The sequence below is a fragment of the Carlito syrichta genome, unplaced genomic scaffold (assembly GCF_000164805.1).
Source record: "Carlito syrichta isolate Samal-C Ts95f unplaced genomic scaffold, Tarsius_syrichta-2.0.1 Scaffold312037, whole genome shotgun sequence".
In the NCBI taxonomy this organism is placed as follows: domain Eukaryota; kingdom Metazoa; phylum Chordata; class Mammalia; order Primates; family Tarsiidae; genus Carlito; species Carlito syrichta.
The window spans coordinates 5,983-26,033 of NW_007256133.1; the positions used below are offsets into that span (position 1 = coordinate 5,983).

The 20,051-nt window shown below is 42.5% G+C and overlaps 1 protein-coding gene across 1 annotated transcript in view; it reads right to left on the bottom strand.

Annotated features, from left to right (window-relative positions):
• Window positions 1-528: 528 nt before the first annotated feature.
• Window positions 529-20,051, bottom strand: part of LOC103271953 (vascular endothelial growth factor receptor 1-like) — a gene marked incomplete at its 3' end in the record, with an annotated part of 101,119 nt that continues 81,596 nt past the window's right edge. The window contains exons 13-15 of the mRNA XM_021718252.1: window positions 19,545-19,853; window positions 14,671-14,817; window positions 529-584 (exon numbers count right to left, since the gene is read on the bottom strand). Of these exons, the coding sequence (XP_021573927.1) occupies window positions 529-584; window positions 14,671-14,817; window positions 19,545-19,853 (512 nt within the window). The remainder of the gene's footprint in view (window positions 585-14,670; window positions 14,818-19,544; window positions 19,854-20,051) is intronic.

A 20,051-nucleotide genomic window follows, 5' to 3' on the forward strand; every position in this document is an offset into this window, starting at 1 on the left:
GAAGCATCTTCTGATGCCTTTGGACCCCTTCTGTTTTGCTCCTATGTCACCCTTTGCATGCCCCTACTCTGGCACTTGAGCATTTTGTAGTAAAATCGCTGACTTCCTTATCTGCCCACTCCACTGTGGGCTGCTGGAGAACAATACCTCTGCCTTATTCAGTGACTGAGTCCTCAGTGTCCAGGGCTGTGCTGACAGACAGCTGACCTTCAGTAACTGAGGAAATGCCCAAATCAATCAAGACAATAGAAAAGGGCACACAGGGGTAAAGAGGGGGGTGAGCTTTGCAATCTTTGCTGAATACTATGAAACTAAGCTAAGCATTAATGCTAAATCTCTATGTGGTAATATTGACTGATGTCCTGCTGCATGTTCAGCTTTCCTTGGAATTTGTAAAATTGAGTATCGGTTAATTTTGTCATCCTTAAGTGCAAAAAGCCCCAGTTCCTGGAGTTTAGAAATGCAAACTCAAGGTGGTTTCATAGATGTGCTAAAATATTTGCTCTAAAGGGACAAGTAAAACTTTACATGGGCCTGCTTTTGCAGGAACCAGTAAAATGGTAGTGATGATGATGTATACAGTTCTTGGTACACAGTAAATAACCATATCTTTTGATTGGTAGCTTTTAAAGGAGTTGATTAGCTAAGGGGTGAGTCTGGACTGAGAACCAGAAGAACCAAAATATAGATTCAAGATGGCTAATGGTGAACCAGGAAAACCAGAAGCAGGATGTCCAACCGTCTCCCACAGAGGAGATTTTATATATCCACTGGGACTTTGGAGGTTTGGAAAACTTATGCCTGGGGAAGAGAAACCCAAGCTTAGTAAACCAGCAAAGGCTGACAAAATTGGGAAATGAAGAATGATGGACCTGTTAAATGACACTAAAAGATGAATGACTCCAGTGCTTCCATGTGGCTTCTTTCTTCTTTATTGAGAATTTCATCCTAAGATCAAGCCTTAGGGCAAAGCCTTTGTGAATGTAAAAAAAAAAAAAAAAAGGTTGGTAAACTGGGATAATTTAGAACACAGTGAAAAGCAGCCTTGTAATAGTATGTGTTAAACTGGAATAGAATTACGAGGATGTTGCAAAATATACTTGATGGGCAGTGGGAACCCTGATGAGGCTATTTGTCTTTTAGTCATGGAAAAGACAGAAAAAGAGGAATGCTTAGAAAAGAATAAGATAAGGGACAGAGATGAAAAAAGCTGTATAATATTCCTCTCTCACCGGGCTCGGTGGCTCAGCCTGTAAATCCAGCACTTTGGGAGGCCGAGGCGAGTGGATTGCCTGAGCCCATGGGTTTGAGACCCGCCTGTGCAATTTGGCGAGCCCTCGTCTCTACAATCAATAAATAAATAGCCGGGAATGGTAGCACACACCTGTAGTTCTGGCTACTTGGAAGGCTGAGGCGAAAGGATCGCCAGAGCCCAGTAGCTCGAGGCTGCAGTGGCCGGGAGCATGCCACTGCACTCCAGTCTGGGCGACAGAGTGAGACTCCAACTCAAAAAAAAAAAAAAAAAAAAATATTCCTCTCTCTCTCTCTAACCTCCAAATAAGGGAAACGCCATAAACAAAGATCCTTTCATTTGGGATCATGTCTATTGCTTTGCTAGTTGAACTCACAGAATAGAGTTAGGACTTTCAAGAAATTGTAAACTGGTTGATTTGAAGAGCTTGTGGTTGAAGTGAACTCCTTGAAACTGTGCCCCAAACACACACATTTCTAAACATTCAAAAACAAAAACATTTTTGTGCCCTTTCACTGTGAACTTTGCTCTTGTTCTAATGAAGTCTTATCTCTTTTTCAGCACCTCGTATGTAACTGTCACAGAATTGGCTCTCAGTGTATTCACTGAAAATACAGTGAATAGTGAATGAGTGGATCCCATTTATGTAATTAAAAAGCCCCATATTTGGATATAGCACATGTATAGGTAAAAAATGGAATAATCATTGACAAACACATATCAGCATGTTGATTCTCCATGAGGGAAATTGTATAGCCTACTGTATTTTTGTATTTTGTGAATCTTTTACAATGAAAATGTATTCGTGTGTTATTTGATTAATTAAAATAAATGAAATAGCAGTTTAAACATGAATGTCAGCATCTTTACCATCAATCAGTCAAGAACCATTGAATAAAAATTTAAAAGCTATATAGCTCCAGCTACTTAAACATTTGCATAACTTTATAATATTGACTATGTATTGAATAAGCAATTTTTTTTTTTTTTTTTGAGTTGGAGTCTCACTCTGTCACCCAGACTGGAGTGCAGTGGCCGCTCCTGGGTTCCGGCGATCCTTCCACCTAAGCCTTCCAAGTAGCTGGAATTACAGGCATGCGCTACCACGCCCGGCTGATTTTTGATTTACCGTAGAGATGAGGTCTTGCTGCCCAGGCGGGTCTCGAACCCGCAGGCTCAGGCAATCCACTCACCTCAGCCTCCCAAAGGCGCGGAATTACAGGCTGAGCCACCGAGCCTGGCTAGCAAATGTTTTTTGAAGCGAGAAAAGTAGATTTGCACTTGACAACAAATTACAATGATAGATTAAAGTAATAAAAGAACAAACCAAAACCCATTCCATCAGGAGACCGGCCCCTGTGAGGTGTGTGTGTGGGGGATGGTATACAGTATGTTTTCTGCATTTCATTTTGTTTTTTAGTGATGGCCAGTTTAATTATTACCATGTTAACCGAGATGGCTACTTAAACAATAGCAGTCTTGACTGTTTAAGGCTTCCTGGAAGTGGGAGATTATGTAAAAACCAGGTTTATCATTTGAATGGGAGGGAGCACTTTCTTGATTTGACTTTTTCAGCAGCGATTTACAGTCATGCAAATAATGGACTGAGTTCACTGAATAGGTTATCTGAGAGTATATTTGTCTGCATAGTTTCCTTAATTAAACTGGGTTGCTGATGACCTCAGTTGCATTGCTATGTATGTCACTTTAGGTCCTGATTAAACTTTCCAGTTTGTGCTTGTGGGGTGGAGGGATTTCCATGCAAATTCTGGACATGGGAAATAGAAAAAAGTCATCTAATTATTTTGCTAAGAGATGGAGAAGGAAGCATATCTAAGGCAGTCTATGAGTTTTCCTTCTTGAGTTGTCCAGTCTTCAGTGGAATGAGGAATCTGCAGAGAGACCCCTCCAATTAGTGTCTTGGGACAGGGTACGGTCCCCGAGTAGACCCCAGGATGGCTGTGGGACTGTGTGTCCTCCTTTAGATCCCCCAGTTGTTAACATTTCTCTTCTTTTTGTTCTTCTTCATTCTCATTTCTTTCTCAGTCTCTGGCCCCTCAAGCATCAACTGCTCTCTAGACAAATAAGCCGTCGAGCTTGGACATGCTCTACATACAGCTTCGTGTATTGCAAGAGGCCCCAGAAAGAACCAAGAGAGGGTAATTCATAGCCAGAAAGGAGAAGCTTTTGTGGCTGTGGGACTTCCGATTGGGTTGTGAAATAGTCTGTAACTAGATCATGGTGATGGTTGTGCAACATTGTGAATGTACTTAGTGCCACTGAATTTTACACATGAAAATGGTTACAGTGATAACATTTATGTTATGTGCATTTTGCCACAATTAAAAAAAAAGACTTTTTCTAAAGTGATGCCCACATTTACAAGTTGTCTCCTACTTCTTACTTTCTAAATTTTTCACTTAAAAATTTAAAGGAAGTTGGGCTCAGTGGCTCAGCCTGTAATCCCGCGCCTTTGGGAGGCTGAGGTGAGTGGATTGCCTGAGCCCGCGGGTTCGAGACCCGCCTGGGCAGCGAGACCTCATCTCTACATAAATTAAAAAGTCAGCCAGGCGTGGTAGTGCATACCTGTAATTTCGGCTACTTGGAAGGCTGAGGTGGAAGGATCGCCGGAGTCCAGCAGGTCGAGGCTGCGGTGGCCGGGAGCGGCCACTGTACTCCAATCTGGGCGACCGAGTGAGACTCCAACTCAAAAAAAAAAAAAAAAATGCATCCTAAAAATGTTCTTTGGGCAAAGCATCGGGATCGATCAGGATGCTGTGTATGCATATGTATGTGCAGGACCGAAATCAGCTGGAACTCACGCATAAAGAGGTACACTGGGGGCTAAGACGGATTCTCCATTAATAGCTTCTGCTGATTTCCAGTTCAAAGTGAAACTTAACTCATGAATTACTTTACTTTTCTGAATGTAAATCATAGAACTCTACACTTCTCAGTCTCATCGGACTAACCAAACATTAACAGGTAATTGCAGAAAGTAACAGTTTCCATTTTTCACCATGTTAGGGCTGTGATTAAAGTCGGCATTCCTCTGTTGGCTGAGGTCAGAGTTGGAGCTCAGAACTTTGGCGATGCCAACAGGTTGTTTTTTTGTGCTGTTATCACACTTCACGCCTTACTTAATTCCACTCCTTTCTCCTCATCTTTTTTTTTTTTTTTTTTTTTTTGAGTTAGAGTCTCACTCTGTCACCCAGACTGGAGTGCAGTGGCCGCTCTCAGCCACTGCAGCCTCGACCTGCTGGGCTCCGGCGATCCTTCCGCCTCAGCCTTCCAAGTAGCTGGAACTACAGGCGCGCGCTACCACGCCTGGCTGATTTTTTTTTTATTTATTGTAGAGATGAGGTCTCGCCAAGTTGCCCAGGCGGGTCTTGAACCCGCAGGCTCAGGCAATCCACTCACCTCAGCTTCCCAAAGGTGCGGGATTGCAGGCTGAGCCACCGAGCCCGGCTTCTCCTCATCTTCTAAAGGGAAGTTTATCCTTGAAAAAGAACTGAGCCTTGATTTTGCAAGGTATTCGGAAGTGTCCTTCATAATTACATTGTTGCCAGAGGTACAAAGAAACCTTGGGGCCAGTGTTTGGAGATCCTGGCAGGAAAGAGCTACTTGTGTGTCTGGTAGCGAAGCTGGGTTTTTCTGGGTCTGAATGCATAGTGAAGAGAAAGGACTAGTGAGAACGCCGCTTAGCTAGTCACATCAGCCGATGGGCGCTGGCCTCAGCAAGGTGTTAAGTATCACCTTCACAGGCCATATTTCTTTTCTGCAATTATAGTTCTTCATTCATGGTGAACCATAAGAGTAGATTTTCTGACAAAGAAAAGGCAATTGCTACTTGAGTTTTACAAAAGATAATTGACATTTCTGAATTTTGTTATTGCTGAACTAAGAACTCAAGCAAAACTGCTGATTCTCACAGCCTGAGGGAAAGGATGGTCCATTGATCATCCCCAGGGAGTAGCATCCTTATCCATCTCTCTCTCCTTTTCCTGAAGGTCTTTCCTGGACCTATTCGAAACACTTTACAATTCAAATAATTTTAGGTCCTTCTGGGACCTAGGATGACAGGTCATCTTCACTGGAATACGATGTCCACAGATGCAGGTATTTGGGGTCTCTGACATAGTGGTGATAGGAATGATGTCCCTTCCAGAGCCTTAGAGAAATAGTGCAATGGACCAAGAGGTTTCCATTTACGAGGAAATAAATAAATAAACAAACAAACAAATAAAAGTTTCCATTCCATTCACTGGGATGGAGTGACTCTCTTCTGCCCCAGCCTTAGTCTAAGACAGAATTTATTCTTTCCGAATTCTTTATTGTTCCAAAATTACCGCTTTAACCTTAAAATATTCTAAAAAATGTGTTGCTGTCACAGAAATTTAGTTTGATTGTTGATGATTGTTGATGATTGTTTCTTGGTTCGGGCAGGCTTTACTGAAAACACCTAAAGTCAATATTGCCTTGTGTTTTCTTAAATGTTTTCAGGGAGGGAGAGTTTGTTACCTTTTTTTTTTTTTTTAGCATTTTAATGGCTCTTTAATGACTCTTTCAGCTCTTAATGACTCAGAAAATCATTGTTCTTATTATATTAGTGCAAACCTAAGCTCCGATAGGCCTTCTGCCATATCTGCTTTGCAAACTTCTCTTAATCCCTTACAGTGCCACTGTGAAGGGGGTTGCCAAAAGCTCTCCTTCCAGCACTTGCTCAGCAATGTCGCAGCTTGACATGTTTTACGACCTCAGTGGGGAATCAGAAAAGTGTGAGGTAGCAAGGAGGGCAACTTTTTGGTTGTTTTGGAGGAGCTGCGACCTTCACTTGACCAACCAGGCACACCAGACCTGACCACCATGCGGGCTGGAGTGTGGATCTATCTACTAGTGCAGCAAATCACAGAAACAACAGGGAATCACCCAAAGCACAGACATGATGTTCTAGGAAAAGCCCAAGTCTAGTTAGACAGTAGCTTCCGTTATTTAGAAGGTCCTTGTGACCTTAGAAGGAGGAGAGATGGTCATAAAAACTCGTGACCAGACGCCTGCAGCCCACTGCTCTTAGCTCATGATTTGCTTAAATATCGTTGCAAAGGTATACAAAACTTTTTGTCAAAGACAGTCAAGTGTCCTTTTAAGGCACCCGTGCCCTTTGGGCATATCTCTTTCTTTCTTGTAAATTCTGTCTCTGTACTTGAGATGCACTCTGAAATTCTTTTCTGTGGCTGAGTCAAAAGAACTCACAGAACAACACACTACACCCCACCCAGCATCAAAAGGAGCCACAGTCAAAGAGTTGATCTCCAACTTTGAACTCTTGTGTGGTGCTTTCTTGGAACGGTCTCTTCGTACTACACTTTTCTCTCTCATCTCTGGTCCTTTGTATGATACTCACTTTAGCTTGTCTACTTTCTTTTCACCTATCTCTTCAAAGTAAATATGTCTTAAATTACCTTCATCCTTCTACATCCTATACCTTATCAGTACCATCTACACTTCCCAACTGCTTCCCTACTCAGTTCTAATTTGGAGGCTCTACTAATTCTCTTATTTCCTCTTTATCTCTCTTCCATTCTGTATATACAGCTAACAGTTAATAATTGAGAACCTACTGTATGCTCAGCTTTAGAGTAGGAAAATTAAAACACAAAGGATATATTTTTGCAGTTCTCTTTAATGTATTAAAGATATTTTAATACACTATATTTCTACTTGCCCAATTTATTTTTATTTTTTATTTTTTTTGAGTTGGAGAATTTGTCACTCAGACTGGAGTGTAGTGGCCACTCCCGGCCACCGCAGCCTCGACCTGCTGGGCTCTGGCGATCCTTCCGCCTCAGCCTTCCGAGTAGCCGGAATTATAGGCATGCGCTACCACGCCTGGCTGATTTTTTGATTTATCGTAGAGATGAGGTCTCGCTGCCCAGGCCGGTCTTGAACCCGCGGGCTCAGGCAATCCACTTACCTCAGCCTCCCAAAGCGCAGGATTACAGGCTGAGCCACCGAGCCTGGCTTGCCCAATTTATTAATTCACCTTATTCCCCCTTTAGACCAATTGATATACTGATAGTATAAGGCAGGACATGCAAGGTTGTTGCTTGAATAAGCTATACTTAAACACATACATACATTAATTACTTTAGTTTTTTTTTTTTTTTTTTGAGTTGGAGTCTCACTCTGTCACCCAGACTGGAGTGCAGTGGCCGCTCCTGGTCACTACAGCCTCAACGTGCTGGGCTCCAGCGATCCTTCTGCCTCAGCCTTCCAAGTAGCTGGAACTATAGGTGCGCGCTACTATGTCTGGCTAATTTTTTGATTTATTGTAGAGATGAGGTCTTGCCAAGTTACCCAGGCAGGTCTCGAACCCACGGGCTCAGGCAATCCACTCACCTCGGACTCCCAAAGTGCGGGATTACAGGCTGAGCCACGGAGCCTGGCCACTTTAGATTTTTTATTGTTCAGATTTTAGTTTTCTTGTTCACCCCTGTATATGCAGAGCTTAGCACAGTGCCAGACACAAGTGGTGCCTTATAAATATTTGTTAAATAAGTAAATAAATGAATGTTGGACTGATGTGCTATAAGTTCTGAGCCTTTTAAAATTTAAAAGTTCACAGTAATTGGGGTTCAGAGTGATCTTTAGCCTAAGATATGTCATGTATAGGTTTTAAAAATTCTTCACATATTTTTATAGGCTTTTAAAATGTTTCAAAATATGCTTTAAATTAACTGAATTCATCAAGAGAGTCATCTTTAAGGTTAGGAATGCGCAGATATTCATTGTTCTAAATACATGTTTGTGAGTGCCCAGTAAGTCAATTTAAACTTGGGCTTATTTGTTCTCGTGTGAGTGATATGAACTAATTCCCTATGCTCGGTGTTCAGGTGCAGGCTTCAAAGCCAGACTTTTCTGGTATGGACCTTGGTCAGCTACCCACTAACTCTAGGACTCGAGCCAGTCATTTCTCCTCTCTCTGTCTCGGCTTCCTCATCTGTTAGTCTGTAAAACAGGTATAATAACTTAGTAGCCCTCGCAGAATTGTTGGGAGGAGTCAACTAATGTCAGGAGAGTGCCTGGGAGGTAAAACAGATCTGCAAAATGCATTTCACACGGTCAACGCCACCCATGGCAGTCGAAAAAACTAAATGAGATAGTTCCTTGGCACCAGTTGAATGCTCAATAAATACTATTATTTTTAATAAAGAAGACCTATGAAGGTATTATCTCTAAGTTCAAAAGTTTTCCAAATAAACACACATAAAGCCAGAGAACAATTAAGTGATGTGCTCATGGCATACACTGTAACAGTACATGAGCAAGAAGGGGGAGTCGCGGCCCTGGAATGCAGAGAAGATCCCTGACACCCAGAATTAGGGAAGAGGTGTCCAGGCAGGGATGAAGCAGCTGTGGCCCAGAGGGCTGCGGGGAGGGGAAGAGAAAGGAGAGAGCAGAGAAGCAGAGTGGGGAAGCGTGGGGGGGGAGACAAGAGGTGGGCCGCACATGCCTGGGTGGCCCCACTGGAGATGCCCCCAAGCAAGCCCTGAGCTCGGCTTCTTGTGCCTGCCATCCTACCAGGCCTGTGCTCCTGCCTGATGCCCTTTGGCCCAAGGAGTTACCACGCTGCCTGCATAACGCTTTCTTGAAACTGCTTTTCTCCTGGTGAGAGGCTGTGCCCCACTGAACGTTTTTTCCTGAAAGGAAATGATGAGGAAACGCTGCAGCTACCCAAGCAGGCATTTTGTCTGGAGCGTGCGCTGTCATGCCTGCACGCTCTCGTGCGTGCCCCGCTTCCTTTCTCGTGTTTTCTTTGGAAGGGGAGCAAGTTATCATTTCGCAAATGGCAATGATAACGGACTGGATCCTATCAGTGATCCAAGGTCACTGAAATTCCCTTGGGGTATGAATCGTGTTTGAGCTGCCAGGCATCCTTTGAAAGATGTCTCTCAAGTTTCTAAAGGATAAACATCGAATTTTCAGGGATTTTAAACTCAGTTTAGCTTGCTATGGATGAGTATCTAATGAACTAGTTTTTCAGGCCATGAACTTAATAATCTTCCATTTCAGCTTTGGAACAACAACAGATTATCACCTTGGTTATTTTTATTCATAGGTTTGAAAAAGAAATAACCACAAAAGAGCTGGCAGTTTGAAGACACTCATATTCAAACATAAGGGTCATAGTCAAGGAGCATATCACATTGGCTACTGTATCTGCTGCACAGCTGGGGCTGTTACATAGGAAACTTTATAGAAACTACACACATGTAAAAGATTATCTCCAGACAATTAAGAAATCCCTTTCCAACAGGTTATACTAGTTTGAAATCCCAGCACTTTGGAAGGTGGAGGCAAGAGGATTGCCTGAGCCCAAGGGTTCAAGACCAGCCTGGGCAACATGATGAGACATCATCTCTACAAAATAAATAAATAGAAATAAATCACCTGGGAAGGTTGGGCCTGGTGGCTCATGCCTGTAATCCCAGCACTTTGGGAGGCTGAGACAAGAGGATTGCCTGAGCTCAGGGGTTCAAGACCAGCCTGGGCAACTTGGTGAGACCTCACCTCTACAACAAATCAAAAAATTAGCCGGGCGTGGTGGTGTGCACCTGTAGTTCCAGCTACTTGGAAGGCTGAGGCGGAAGATCGCCTGAGCCCAGCAGGTCGAGACTGCGGTGGTCATGAGCGTGCCTCTACACTCCAGTCTGGGTGACAGAGTAAGACTCCAACTCAAAAAAAAAAAGCTGTTGTAGAGTGAATACAGAGACAAGAAGGAGAGTTAAAACGATGATTTAGCATAGATGAGTTTAACATATGCTAGTAGCAGAACACTACCTCATACATAAAAGATTTTGTATAAGAATTTATATGACCTGTTTCAGAGTTTCTTCCTTAGGCCCTTAGAAAATCAAAGAAAGCTGGGTGGTAGGGTAGGAGGGAGGACCTTTATTATTTTGCTTTAGGGTTGTCTGACATTTGAGCTGACAATAACTGTGATACCTTCCAATGAGTTCTGACAACTCGCTGGACAATTTCTGTATCAGTGAGGTGGGTCAGAAGATAGCATTTCCAAAGCCATGATTATGGGCCAGCTGAGTTATGTTAGTTACGTCATTGATACCTCACCACATCCCTGTGTGGTCAATGATCCCAATGTGATAAATAAGGAGATAAGAGCTCAGAGAATAAGGACAACTAAATTCTTCCAGAACCCACGAGGCAGGGCTGGGACTCCAGCAACTCAAGCTCTAATCTCCCCAGCACACCACAGTCCTCTGTCTGTGGTGGCTGCCTTGGCACGTGTTCTGGCCTCATCAAGCCACTAGTCCCATAATGGTTATGAGCTTGCACAGTTGTCTTAACTCTGATCCTTCAACCCTCTTCCAGATTATGAAGATGAACTTCTGTCACATCTGCTTCTTTCAAGTAACCACTCGAACATCCTACATTAATTTTTCATAAAATGTATTTTGTGAGCAAGTAAGTTTGAGGAACTTAAAGTCACAGGTAGGCCGGGTACGGTGGCTCAGTCTGTCATCCCAGCGCTTCGGGAGGCCGAGGCGAGAGGATTGCCTGAGCCCACGGGTCCGAGACCAGCCTGGGCAACTTTGTGAGACCTCATCTCTGCAATAAATCACAAAAACTAGCCGGATGTGGTGGCGTGCATCTGTAGTTCCAGTTACTTGGAAGGCTGAGGCAGCAGGATCGCGTAAGTCCAGCAGATGGAAGCTGTGGTGGTCGTGAGCGTGCTGCTGCACCCAGCCTGGGTGACAAGAGTCAGACTCCAACTCAGAAAAATAAAAATAAAGCCACAAGTTTCTTCTTTGGCTCTTTAATATGCTAATATGAACTCTAAATCCCTAAGGGGAGTGTACTGCCTGTGTGCTTTTTTGTTTTTTTGAGTTGGAGTCTCACTTTCTTGCTCAGACTGGAGTGCAATGGCACGCTCACGGCCACCGCAGCCTCCACCTGCTGGGCTCAGGCGATCCTTCTGCCTCAGCCTCCCAAATAGCTGGAACTACAGACACACGCCACCATGCCCAGCTAGTTTTTGTGATTTATTGTAGAGACAAGGTCTCACCAAGTTACCCGGGTTGGTCTTGAACCCCCAGGCAAAGGCGATCCTCTCGCCTTAGCCTCAAAGTGCTGGAATTACAGGCTGAACCACTGGTCCCAACCATGCTTTTTTTTTTTTTTTTTTGCGTTGGAGTCTCACTCTTGTCATCCAGGCTGGGGAGGTGTGGCATGCTCATAGCCACCACAGCCTCAACTTGTTGGGTTTAGGCGATCCTTCCATCTCAGCCTTCCAAGTAGCTAGAACTACAGATGTACGCCACCATGCCTGGTTAGTTTTTTGTTTGTTTGTTTGTTTTTGTGTGTGATTTATTATAGAGACGAGGACTCACTAAGTTGTTTAGGCTGGCCTTGAACCCCTGGGCTCAAGCAGTCCTCTGGCCTCAGCCTCCCAAAGTGCAGGGATTACAGGTTGAGACGCCACACCTGGCCAGAACTAAAGATATTTCCTTTTTTTTTTTTTTGAGACGGAGTCTCACTCTGTTGCCCAGACTGGAGTGCAGTGGCCGCTCCCGACCACCACAGCCTCGACCTGCTGGGCTCCGGCGATCCTTCCACCTCAGCCGTCCAAGGAGCTGGAACTACAGGCGTGCACTACCGCGCCCGGCTAATTTTTGATTTATTGTAGAGATGAGGTCTTGCTAAGTTGCCCAGGCGGGTCTCGAACCCATGGGCTCAGGCAATCCACTCACCTCGGCCTCCCAAGGCGTAGGATGACAGGCTGAGCCACGGAGCCTGGCTGGACTAAAGATATTTCAACGATCCCTTCAGCTTTAAAAATTCTATGATCTAGGCCCCAGCCCCATCCCAAATCCTGGCATTTGTGCTGTTACCAAATGAACTTGCTAAGGACAGCATACGGTGGTTTTCTGAAAACTATTCATTGATTCATTCATGGAACATGTATCGATTGCCAAACACTCTGCTAAGTTCTGAGGATAAAAATAAAACAGGATACCTTCTGCCCTCTGGAGAGGAGGTGCATATCAATTGATGACTAAAAAACAATATAGTAAAAGAGTGGTAGACATATGCACAGATTATAAGACACACATGAACTGATGATTTTAAAACTCAGAAAGAGAGAGGTAGAAACATTCAGAAATAATGAAGACTCGTGGGCTGCCTCCTATTTGTGGGAGTTGAGTTAGGCCTTCTGGAGGGAGGACACCCCACCTGGGTCTTAAGGGATGGGCAGGCATTAGATAAAGAAAGGAAATGTGGGCTGGGCTCGGTGGCTCAGCCTGTCATCCCAGCACTTTGGGAGGCCGAGGCGAGTGGATGGCCTGAGCCTGCGGGTTCGAGACCCACCTGGGCAACTTGGCGAGACCTCGTCTCTACAATAAATCAAAAGTGAGCAGGGTATGCTAACGCACGCCTGTAATTCCAGCTACTCGGAAGGCTGAGGCGGAAGGATCTCCGGAGCCCAGGAGGTCGAGGCTGCGGTGGCCGGGAGCGGCCACTGCACTCCAGTCTGGGCGACAGAGCGAGACTTCAACTCACAAAAAAAGAAAGGAAATGTGCGCAAGGCAGGGGAGACACAAGATCAAAAAAGCCCAGGGTGCTGTGGCAGCATAACGTGAGCCATGACTGACAAGAGGCTAGCACTGCTGGACTATCAAGTTCCCATTAGGGGAAATGAGCTAAGCCGTAGGCGCAGGCAGGGGCCAAGGTTGGGGGCCTTCTCGTCGGATGCTTGAACTTCATCCAGCTGTGTGGTGGGGGCCATGGGAGATGGGAAGCAGGGAAGGGGCATGTTCACAGCTGCATTGCATACTGCCAGGTGGAATACAAAGGTAAAGAGTCAAGAGAGGCGGGGAGACACGTGAGGAGACAACCACGGATGTTTGGAGGACGGATAGTGAGGGCCTGAACCAGAGAATAAGGAAAGGCCGAGGAAGGATTGGACTTGAGAAATAGCATTTAGTAGATCTCACCTGCTCAGTCAGGTGACTGATTTGAGGAGGAGAGCAAATGGGGGGTCATCATCTTCTAGTTTGGCTGATTTGATGTCCATATAAGAGGAGGTGCTACTTTGTGTAGAAAAATGATGTAAGGTTTGGACCTGCTGAGTGTAAGGCTTTTCTAGAACATTTGTAGATATCTTAAAATTTGGAGTTGTCATGCAACAAGCCCATTCTGGGCATTCGATTCAAATGCAGGTTTCACTTTGAGTAGAGAACTTACACTTAAGGACTAAGCCATATTGCCATCTATGTGATTAGGTTGTCATAATATTGCAAAAAAGTGGCAATTTTATTTTTAATATAAATATAATCAAAATGATAAAGAAGTTCAGTTCAATCTTACTTAACCACACAATTATGAGGCAGGCAATAGATAAAGTTTATATTTATGGGTCTAGTTGTTTTTAAGAATACAGTCAGCCCTCCACACCTGTAGGCTCCCCAGCTGTGGATTCAACTAACTGTGGATCAAAACTACTTGGAAAAAAAAATTCACAGTATTCCAAAAAGCAAAGAATTTACTGCTCACAAAATGCTGTGTTGAATTCACATGAAATGATGTGTAAGCCTTGTATTAAGTATTACAAGTAATGATTTAAAGTATACAGACGATGTGCACAGGGTAAATACAAATATTATGCAACTTCATGGAAGAGACTTGAGCAGCTGCGGATTTGGGAATCTGCAGTCGGTCCTGGATCAGTCCCCCACGGATACCGAGGGATGACTGTATTTACTGTTTTCTTGTTTTTGTTTTGATATTTTCAAGTTCTCACATGAGGCTGCAAATTGTTGAAAGAAAATAAACCTATATCCACTAGTTTAGATTTCTCTTTATCGTTATGCTAAAATATCATTTAAAATAGCCTTCCTTTCCCCAAATCCTTAAAGTTGGTGTAGTGAATTTAGGATTTTAAATCTACTTTTCTGAACTTCATAACACTAGGTGTTCAAAGTGCTACAATACCTCAAACCAAGAAACCAGCTCCTCACTTTCCCAGCAGTCACGGTGACCCGAACCATTTTCTTTTTTCTTTTTTTTTGAGTTGGAATCTTACTCTGGTCGCCCAGGCTGGAGTGCGACCTGAACCATTTTCTAAGTGGCTCTTTTCATTTCTTCCTGAATGTACTATTTAAAGCATTCCAGCTGAATCGATTCTGTAAGGACCTTTCTAGAGGGTTAGAAATATGGTCTGCATAAGGACTGGCCCAAATAGTCTCCACGTGAAGTTGCTACAAGCGGGAACCAGAGCCCAGTGTTTGCAGCTGTGTCTGCAGATGGTTCCGGCTCTGTTGGACACGGGCGGGACAGGAATGTTGGGAAAGGGGACAATGAAAGATAACGCGCAAATGCAAGGAAAAGTCTCTTACCGGGTTCTTGTTGTATTTGGTGGTTGTTTTTAAACCAGGTTATCTGAGGCTCTGGGATGCCGCTTGCATGGCAGTCCAAGGTGGTGGAACTGCTGACAGCCACTGTGTGGTCGCTGAGATTTCGCAGGAGGGATGGAGCTTCCTGATCTAGTGAAGAAAGAAAAGGATCTGTGGTTACTCGCTGACTTTATCCTTTGTTGCATATGCACATCAACATTTAAGATATCAGATATCTTAGAAACAGTTAAACTCAACCATAAGCTTTTATTTGCATTTTGTTCCCTTTCCCTTTCATGGTTCACCTACTATTTCGTCTTTAGTAAGATGCTATAATAAATTGAAATTTGTTAGAATACAGGAAAGTAGAAGATTAGATTCTACACTTTTGGATTTTAATTCAAAAGTTTTTGCCTGGCCAGCTAATTTCCTTCCTTTTTTTTTTTTTTTTGAAAGAAGCTTTTCTAAAACCCAAGAATTTTGCATAGTAGTTTGGGAGCAATAAATAAAAGATGTGATTTTGTCTACAGTCTTATCACAAATTTTTACACAAATATAGAGTGTGGTGGTGATGAGCTAGTCTAATTTTGTGTGTATTTTTCTTGATGTGTTTGTGAGGGTGTGTTTGCGTGACTCAGCTGTGAGTAACCTGAATTATAAGGCAGCAGACCAAACAGAAGAATTTCTTGAACTTCGAAAGCTTTATTGAGTATTTCCTTTCTCCATCCCCTTCCCAAATGCAAGCGACCAAATGATTAATTCAAGAGGCAGAGGCACAGATTTGTAGTTTTTGCACTATATAATAGTACAAATATTGTATTTTATATTATTTTCTCTTAAAACATACAAATATGATACAATACAATTATTTTAATAAAATGCCAACCAATATAGTACAACAAAATGAATTCAATACATTAAGATGCAATACATTACAACATTAAAAACCCACACAGGAACCGCAGTACCCCCGAGGCCCCCAGTGAGTACAGTGTCTCTAGTTAATGGAGTAGTCAGTCAGTCCTGCTGGTGTGTGTACATTCTAGTTAGGTGGGCACTGCACTGGTGGCTCAAGTTCCCAAGGTAAAAGAGCAAGACAACTCCTAATGTCTTTCCCGCCCTCCCAGATCATCCCTTTCCCACGGAAAATCCTGGAACAGAAATCAAAGGAGTTTTGGCAAAACTTACACATTCTGTGTCACTGGCTTCAATTTTACAGTATGAGCTCTCTCTGACCTTTTCTGATTTCCTCATCTTAGTGTACTAAAACTGTGAAGGCAGCTTAGGAGTGATTACAATGCTGCAAAAGAGGATACATCGCAATGGCTCTGATTCCATGTCCCTGCAGGATTCTGCCAAGTCCCCAAAACTTTCTCTTTGGATTCCTGCAGGGAAACTCTCAGGATTAGCATTTGTTAAAGCAATTTAGAAATCCCAGATTAAAGTGGATATGATCCTGTAACCTTTATAACATAATGAAGAAGTATAGGAGCAGGGTTATTGTCTGTCAGGAGAAACAGGTTTCTCGAGAAATTTCTGTTTCCATAGCTTATCATTAGTCTTTTCATTTGATAAAGAATGAAATCTGAAGGCAAAAAAGAAGGAAGTGCTCGGACTTAGAAACCTTCTTCAAACAGTGTGGAGTGAGTGACAGCAAAGACCACTTTGCCTTTCTCACTGTGTCTTTCCTAGGCTCTCCTGGCCCCGTGGGGCAGAACCACCATGATATTTCTGTTTTGGCTTTCTATACAATCTGTCAAACAGCTTTTCCTCACTGAAAATGTGGCCCTATGTAAAACCTTCAATTTATGATAGCGTGCACATGTTTGCTCATTACAGTTTTGACATTTTTACACAGTTAAGACTCCAAACATATCGGTGGAACATGACAAGAAAATAAAGAACAGTATCGTATTACTATGTAGTATCTTTTACAGTGCAAGCCAACTTTGAAAGATCTCATTTAAAACTCAGACCCAGCTCACCGAGTGATCCTTTTAATAGTCGTCTTGAGCACATTTACTGTTTCTCACTCACTCAATAGAAGAAAATAATCTCTTATTGCCCATAAACCTTATAAGAAGGAAAGCTGAATATAAAGCCCACAACCCCCAAATTATGTTCATAGCTACGATCTGTAACATCATCAACACAAACATGATTTGGACTCCCTGACAGAAAATGGTGCTTCTATAGAAGAGAACATTTTATTTTAACACAAATGTTATGAAGAACTCCCAATGGCCCCATCTGTCCTACACGAAATTCAGACAATAGAAGCAGCAAAAAGACTGCAAAATAAACATGGGACTCTCAATTAAATACAAGGTTCACATAAACATTCTGAAACATACAATATAATAGATTTTTCTTTGTACCCATTTCTGAAAAACATTCTATGTTAAAAGTTTCATTTTTGGCTAGTTTCTAAATGGCCAATCAACCCAGGAGAACTGTTTCGTCAACTTTCCCCTTCAATACATTATAATAATCTATTCTGACATTTAAAAATAAGAGCAGTGCATGGAACCCCTATTTTAAAACCTAAGTTTACTGGATGGAAGTGGATGGCTGCTTTCCAAAATCTACCAAGGTGTAGCTGATCCCTTCAAACTGAGAATATCAGGATTAACTGGTTATCAGTAGCCAAAGATAACTCTCTACCAGGTCCTTCTTTTAATTGGTCAGTGTTACGGCCCCAGAGAGCTGCCAGGTCCCATAAATGCAAAGTTTCTATTCTCCTTTTGGGATGGGGACCGAGGAACCAGCCTCAGACCCCACACTCCATCTCAATTGTTCTCCATTTAGAGTCTTTTTCCTTTTTATTTTCCCCTCTGTTATCCTTACCTCGCTTCATACCCCAGAGAGTAACTAGCACACAACAAAACCCACTCAGTAATTTCTTAAAAAAAAAAAAAAAAAAAGGAAGCAAAAGCTCTACAGAAGGATTAAACAATGAACAATTAATACTCCATGGAATTCGTGATCTTTTGGAGATACTTAAAACCATCTTCTGTAAATACTAACATCCTCCTCACAAAAATTGTAATAAAGGGAAAGAAATGGTAGGTTTGCATGTCCAGGTCACCATTTTTTCCATAAGAGAGCCTTAAGTCATTCTATTTACATTTTTAGTGTTAGCAAAAATTAAGAATTAAGGTCTTCAAGTTCTGTGGTACTAAGGCATTGTTTCCTGAAGGAACACACTGACTTATAATGAACAAAGACACCAGGCCAAAAAGCCATAGGTAAAATTTCAAGATACAATTGATTATTCTTTCCTCTGGGCTGACAACTTCCAGGTTACTAATTGTTTTCAGAGCATTTGGAGCTCCATAAAACTAGCATTCTGGGGAAATGCTATTGTTTACTCTTTCACACTTGACAAAAGCAATTCCCACGTGAAAGACAAGTTTAGCCGTGGGACGGAGTCTGTTACCCCAAGGAGGAAACAGTCTGGTGAGTTCCCAAGCTTGGAAAGTTGTCATGTTGTCACCTCCCGTTAAACGGCCCAGCTACTGTGTTCCACAGCCATGGCTATTTTGGTCATTATAGTAATTTTTTTTCCCTATAGTTCATGCAAGTCACATATAATGATCAATCATAAATGAAAACAACAGAACAATGCTTATTAAATTGGTGCAAAAGTCATTTTTCTCTCAAATGCAGGCTAAAACGAGAGATTGCAATCTCCCTTAATTAAAAAATGGTGTACTTTTGAAACAACTTTGATTTTTCCTTTTGTAGTTTTACCATGTCTTAATCCCCATAAAAATCCTATTTACATTTGCATATGGGAAAAGTGGATTTTTTTGTAATGCACAACTTTTGAATTTACATTGAGAAGAATGCATTAAACCTCTGGTTACAATAGCCTTTATTTCCTGGACAAGTTGATTGTAGCACAACTTTCAATACTATCATTTTAACATGATAATGTTCTTTAAAAGAATAACCAGGGGACAATAATACTGAAAATTAAGGCACGATCCACTTTCTTTCAGGTGCTGTGACAGTCCAGTCAGAGGCAATGAGGAGGAAGCCCTTCGCTGGCCTGTGGTACTAACTGCATAATTACCTCCATTGTGTGAAAGAGGGAGACAGGCTGATTTGGGTGGGCTCTCGTAACTCACACTGTGGTATAAAGCTTTACTTTCTCAGAATGTCAGAATGACACCAACATCTTGCACCCCTGGGGCCCATTTTAGAAGCTCCAGTTTAAGATTAATGGGCTTAATTAAGAAAAAAAAAAACCAAGCATTTTCAAATAAATAAGCATTATAACTTGCTATCCAGGTACTATTTACAAATCAAGAGCAGATGAAATAGTACAAAACAAAACCAGGCAGAAGTCCGACAGAGCCTCGATTCGACGGTACTCATTCTGAGCTGGAAAATTAACTTATTCACGTCCATCTTTGGCAGAAACCAACATTTGTTTAAATTATTCAGTTTGTGCAGCTTCAACACTTAAACATAAAAAGAGGTTGGCATCAAAGTGGAAGGAAAGGATCAGTCCCAAGTTGTTGTTTATCAGGCAGGAGAAAACAGCGAGAGCAAAAAACACAGAGAATGCAGTGCAGGGATCCTCCAAATCCAAAGGGCACCAAGTCAGCCCCAGGGCAGCCTCCGGACCCAGAGCTGGGCCTGGGGGGGTCTCATTATTACTGCTATCATCTCCGAACTCATTTTGGGAGGAGCATCTCCTCTGAGCCTGAAAGTTAGCAACAGTGACAATAAATCAAGATGATAGGAGACAACTGTTACTTTTTAATGAGTCCTTTAATGTTTTACATTATTTTGTGTGGTACAATCATTCCTTGTGCTTTTAAATTTGGAAATCCGAGAGAAAACAGCCTTTTTGTTGCAGTGCTCACCTCTAATTGTAACTTCTTTCTTCTGAAGGATTTCTTCCCCTGTGTATACATTCCTGGCTCTGCAGGCATAGGTGCCCGAATCTTCCTGGGAAACGTTCTTGATGATAAGGTTTAGAATTATGGAGTACTCGTGAGTGATGGCCATTTTTTGCTTGCTAATGCTGTGGTGCATTGTTCTGTTATTAACTGTCCGCAGTAAGATCCAAGTAATGTCTCTGTATAAGAACTTGTTAACTGTGCAAGACAGTTTCAGGTCCTCTCCCTCTGTAGGCATTTTTTCCAAGTTCACATGAAACCCATTTGGCACGTCTAGAAAATAAGAAAAAAGCACTTCAGTTCACAGAAAAACCAATGCCTCGTATGGACATGTCTAGAGAGCTTAAGAATTATACCTGCATACATTCTCTCAGCATCAGGATTGAAAAGGATGAGTTTTTATTTTTTTATTTTGAGAGAACTGATTCAACATGTCCGGTAAGAACCAATTGAATTCATTCCACCGGAAGT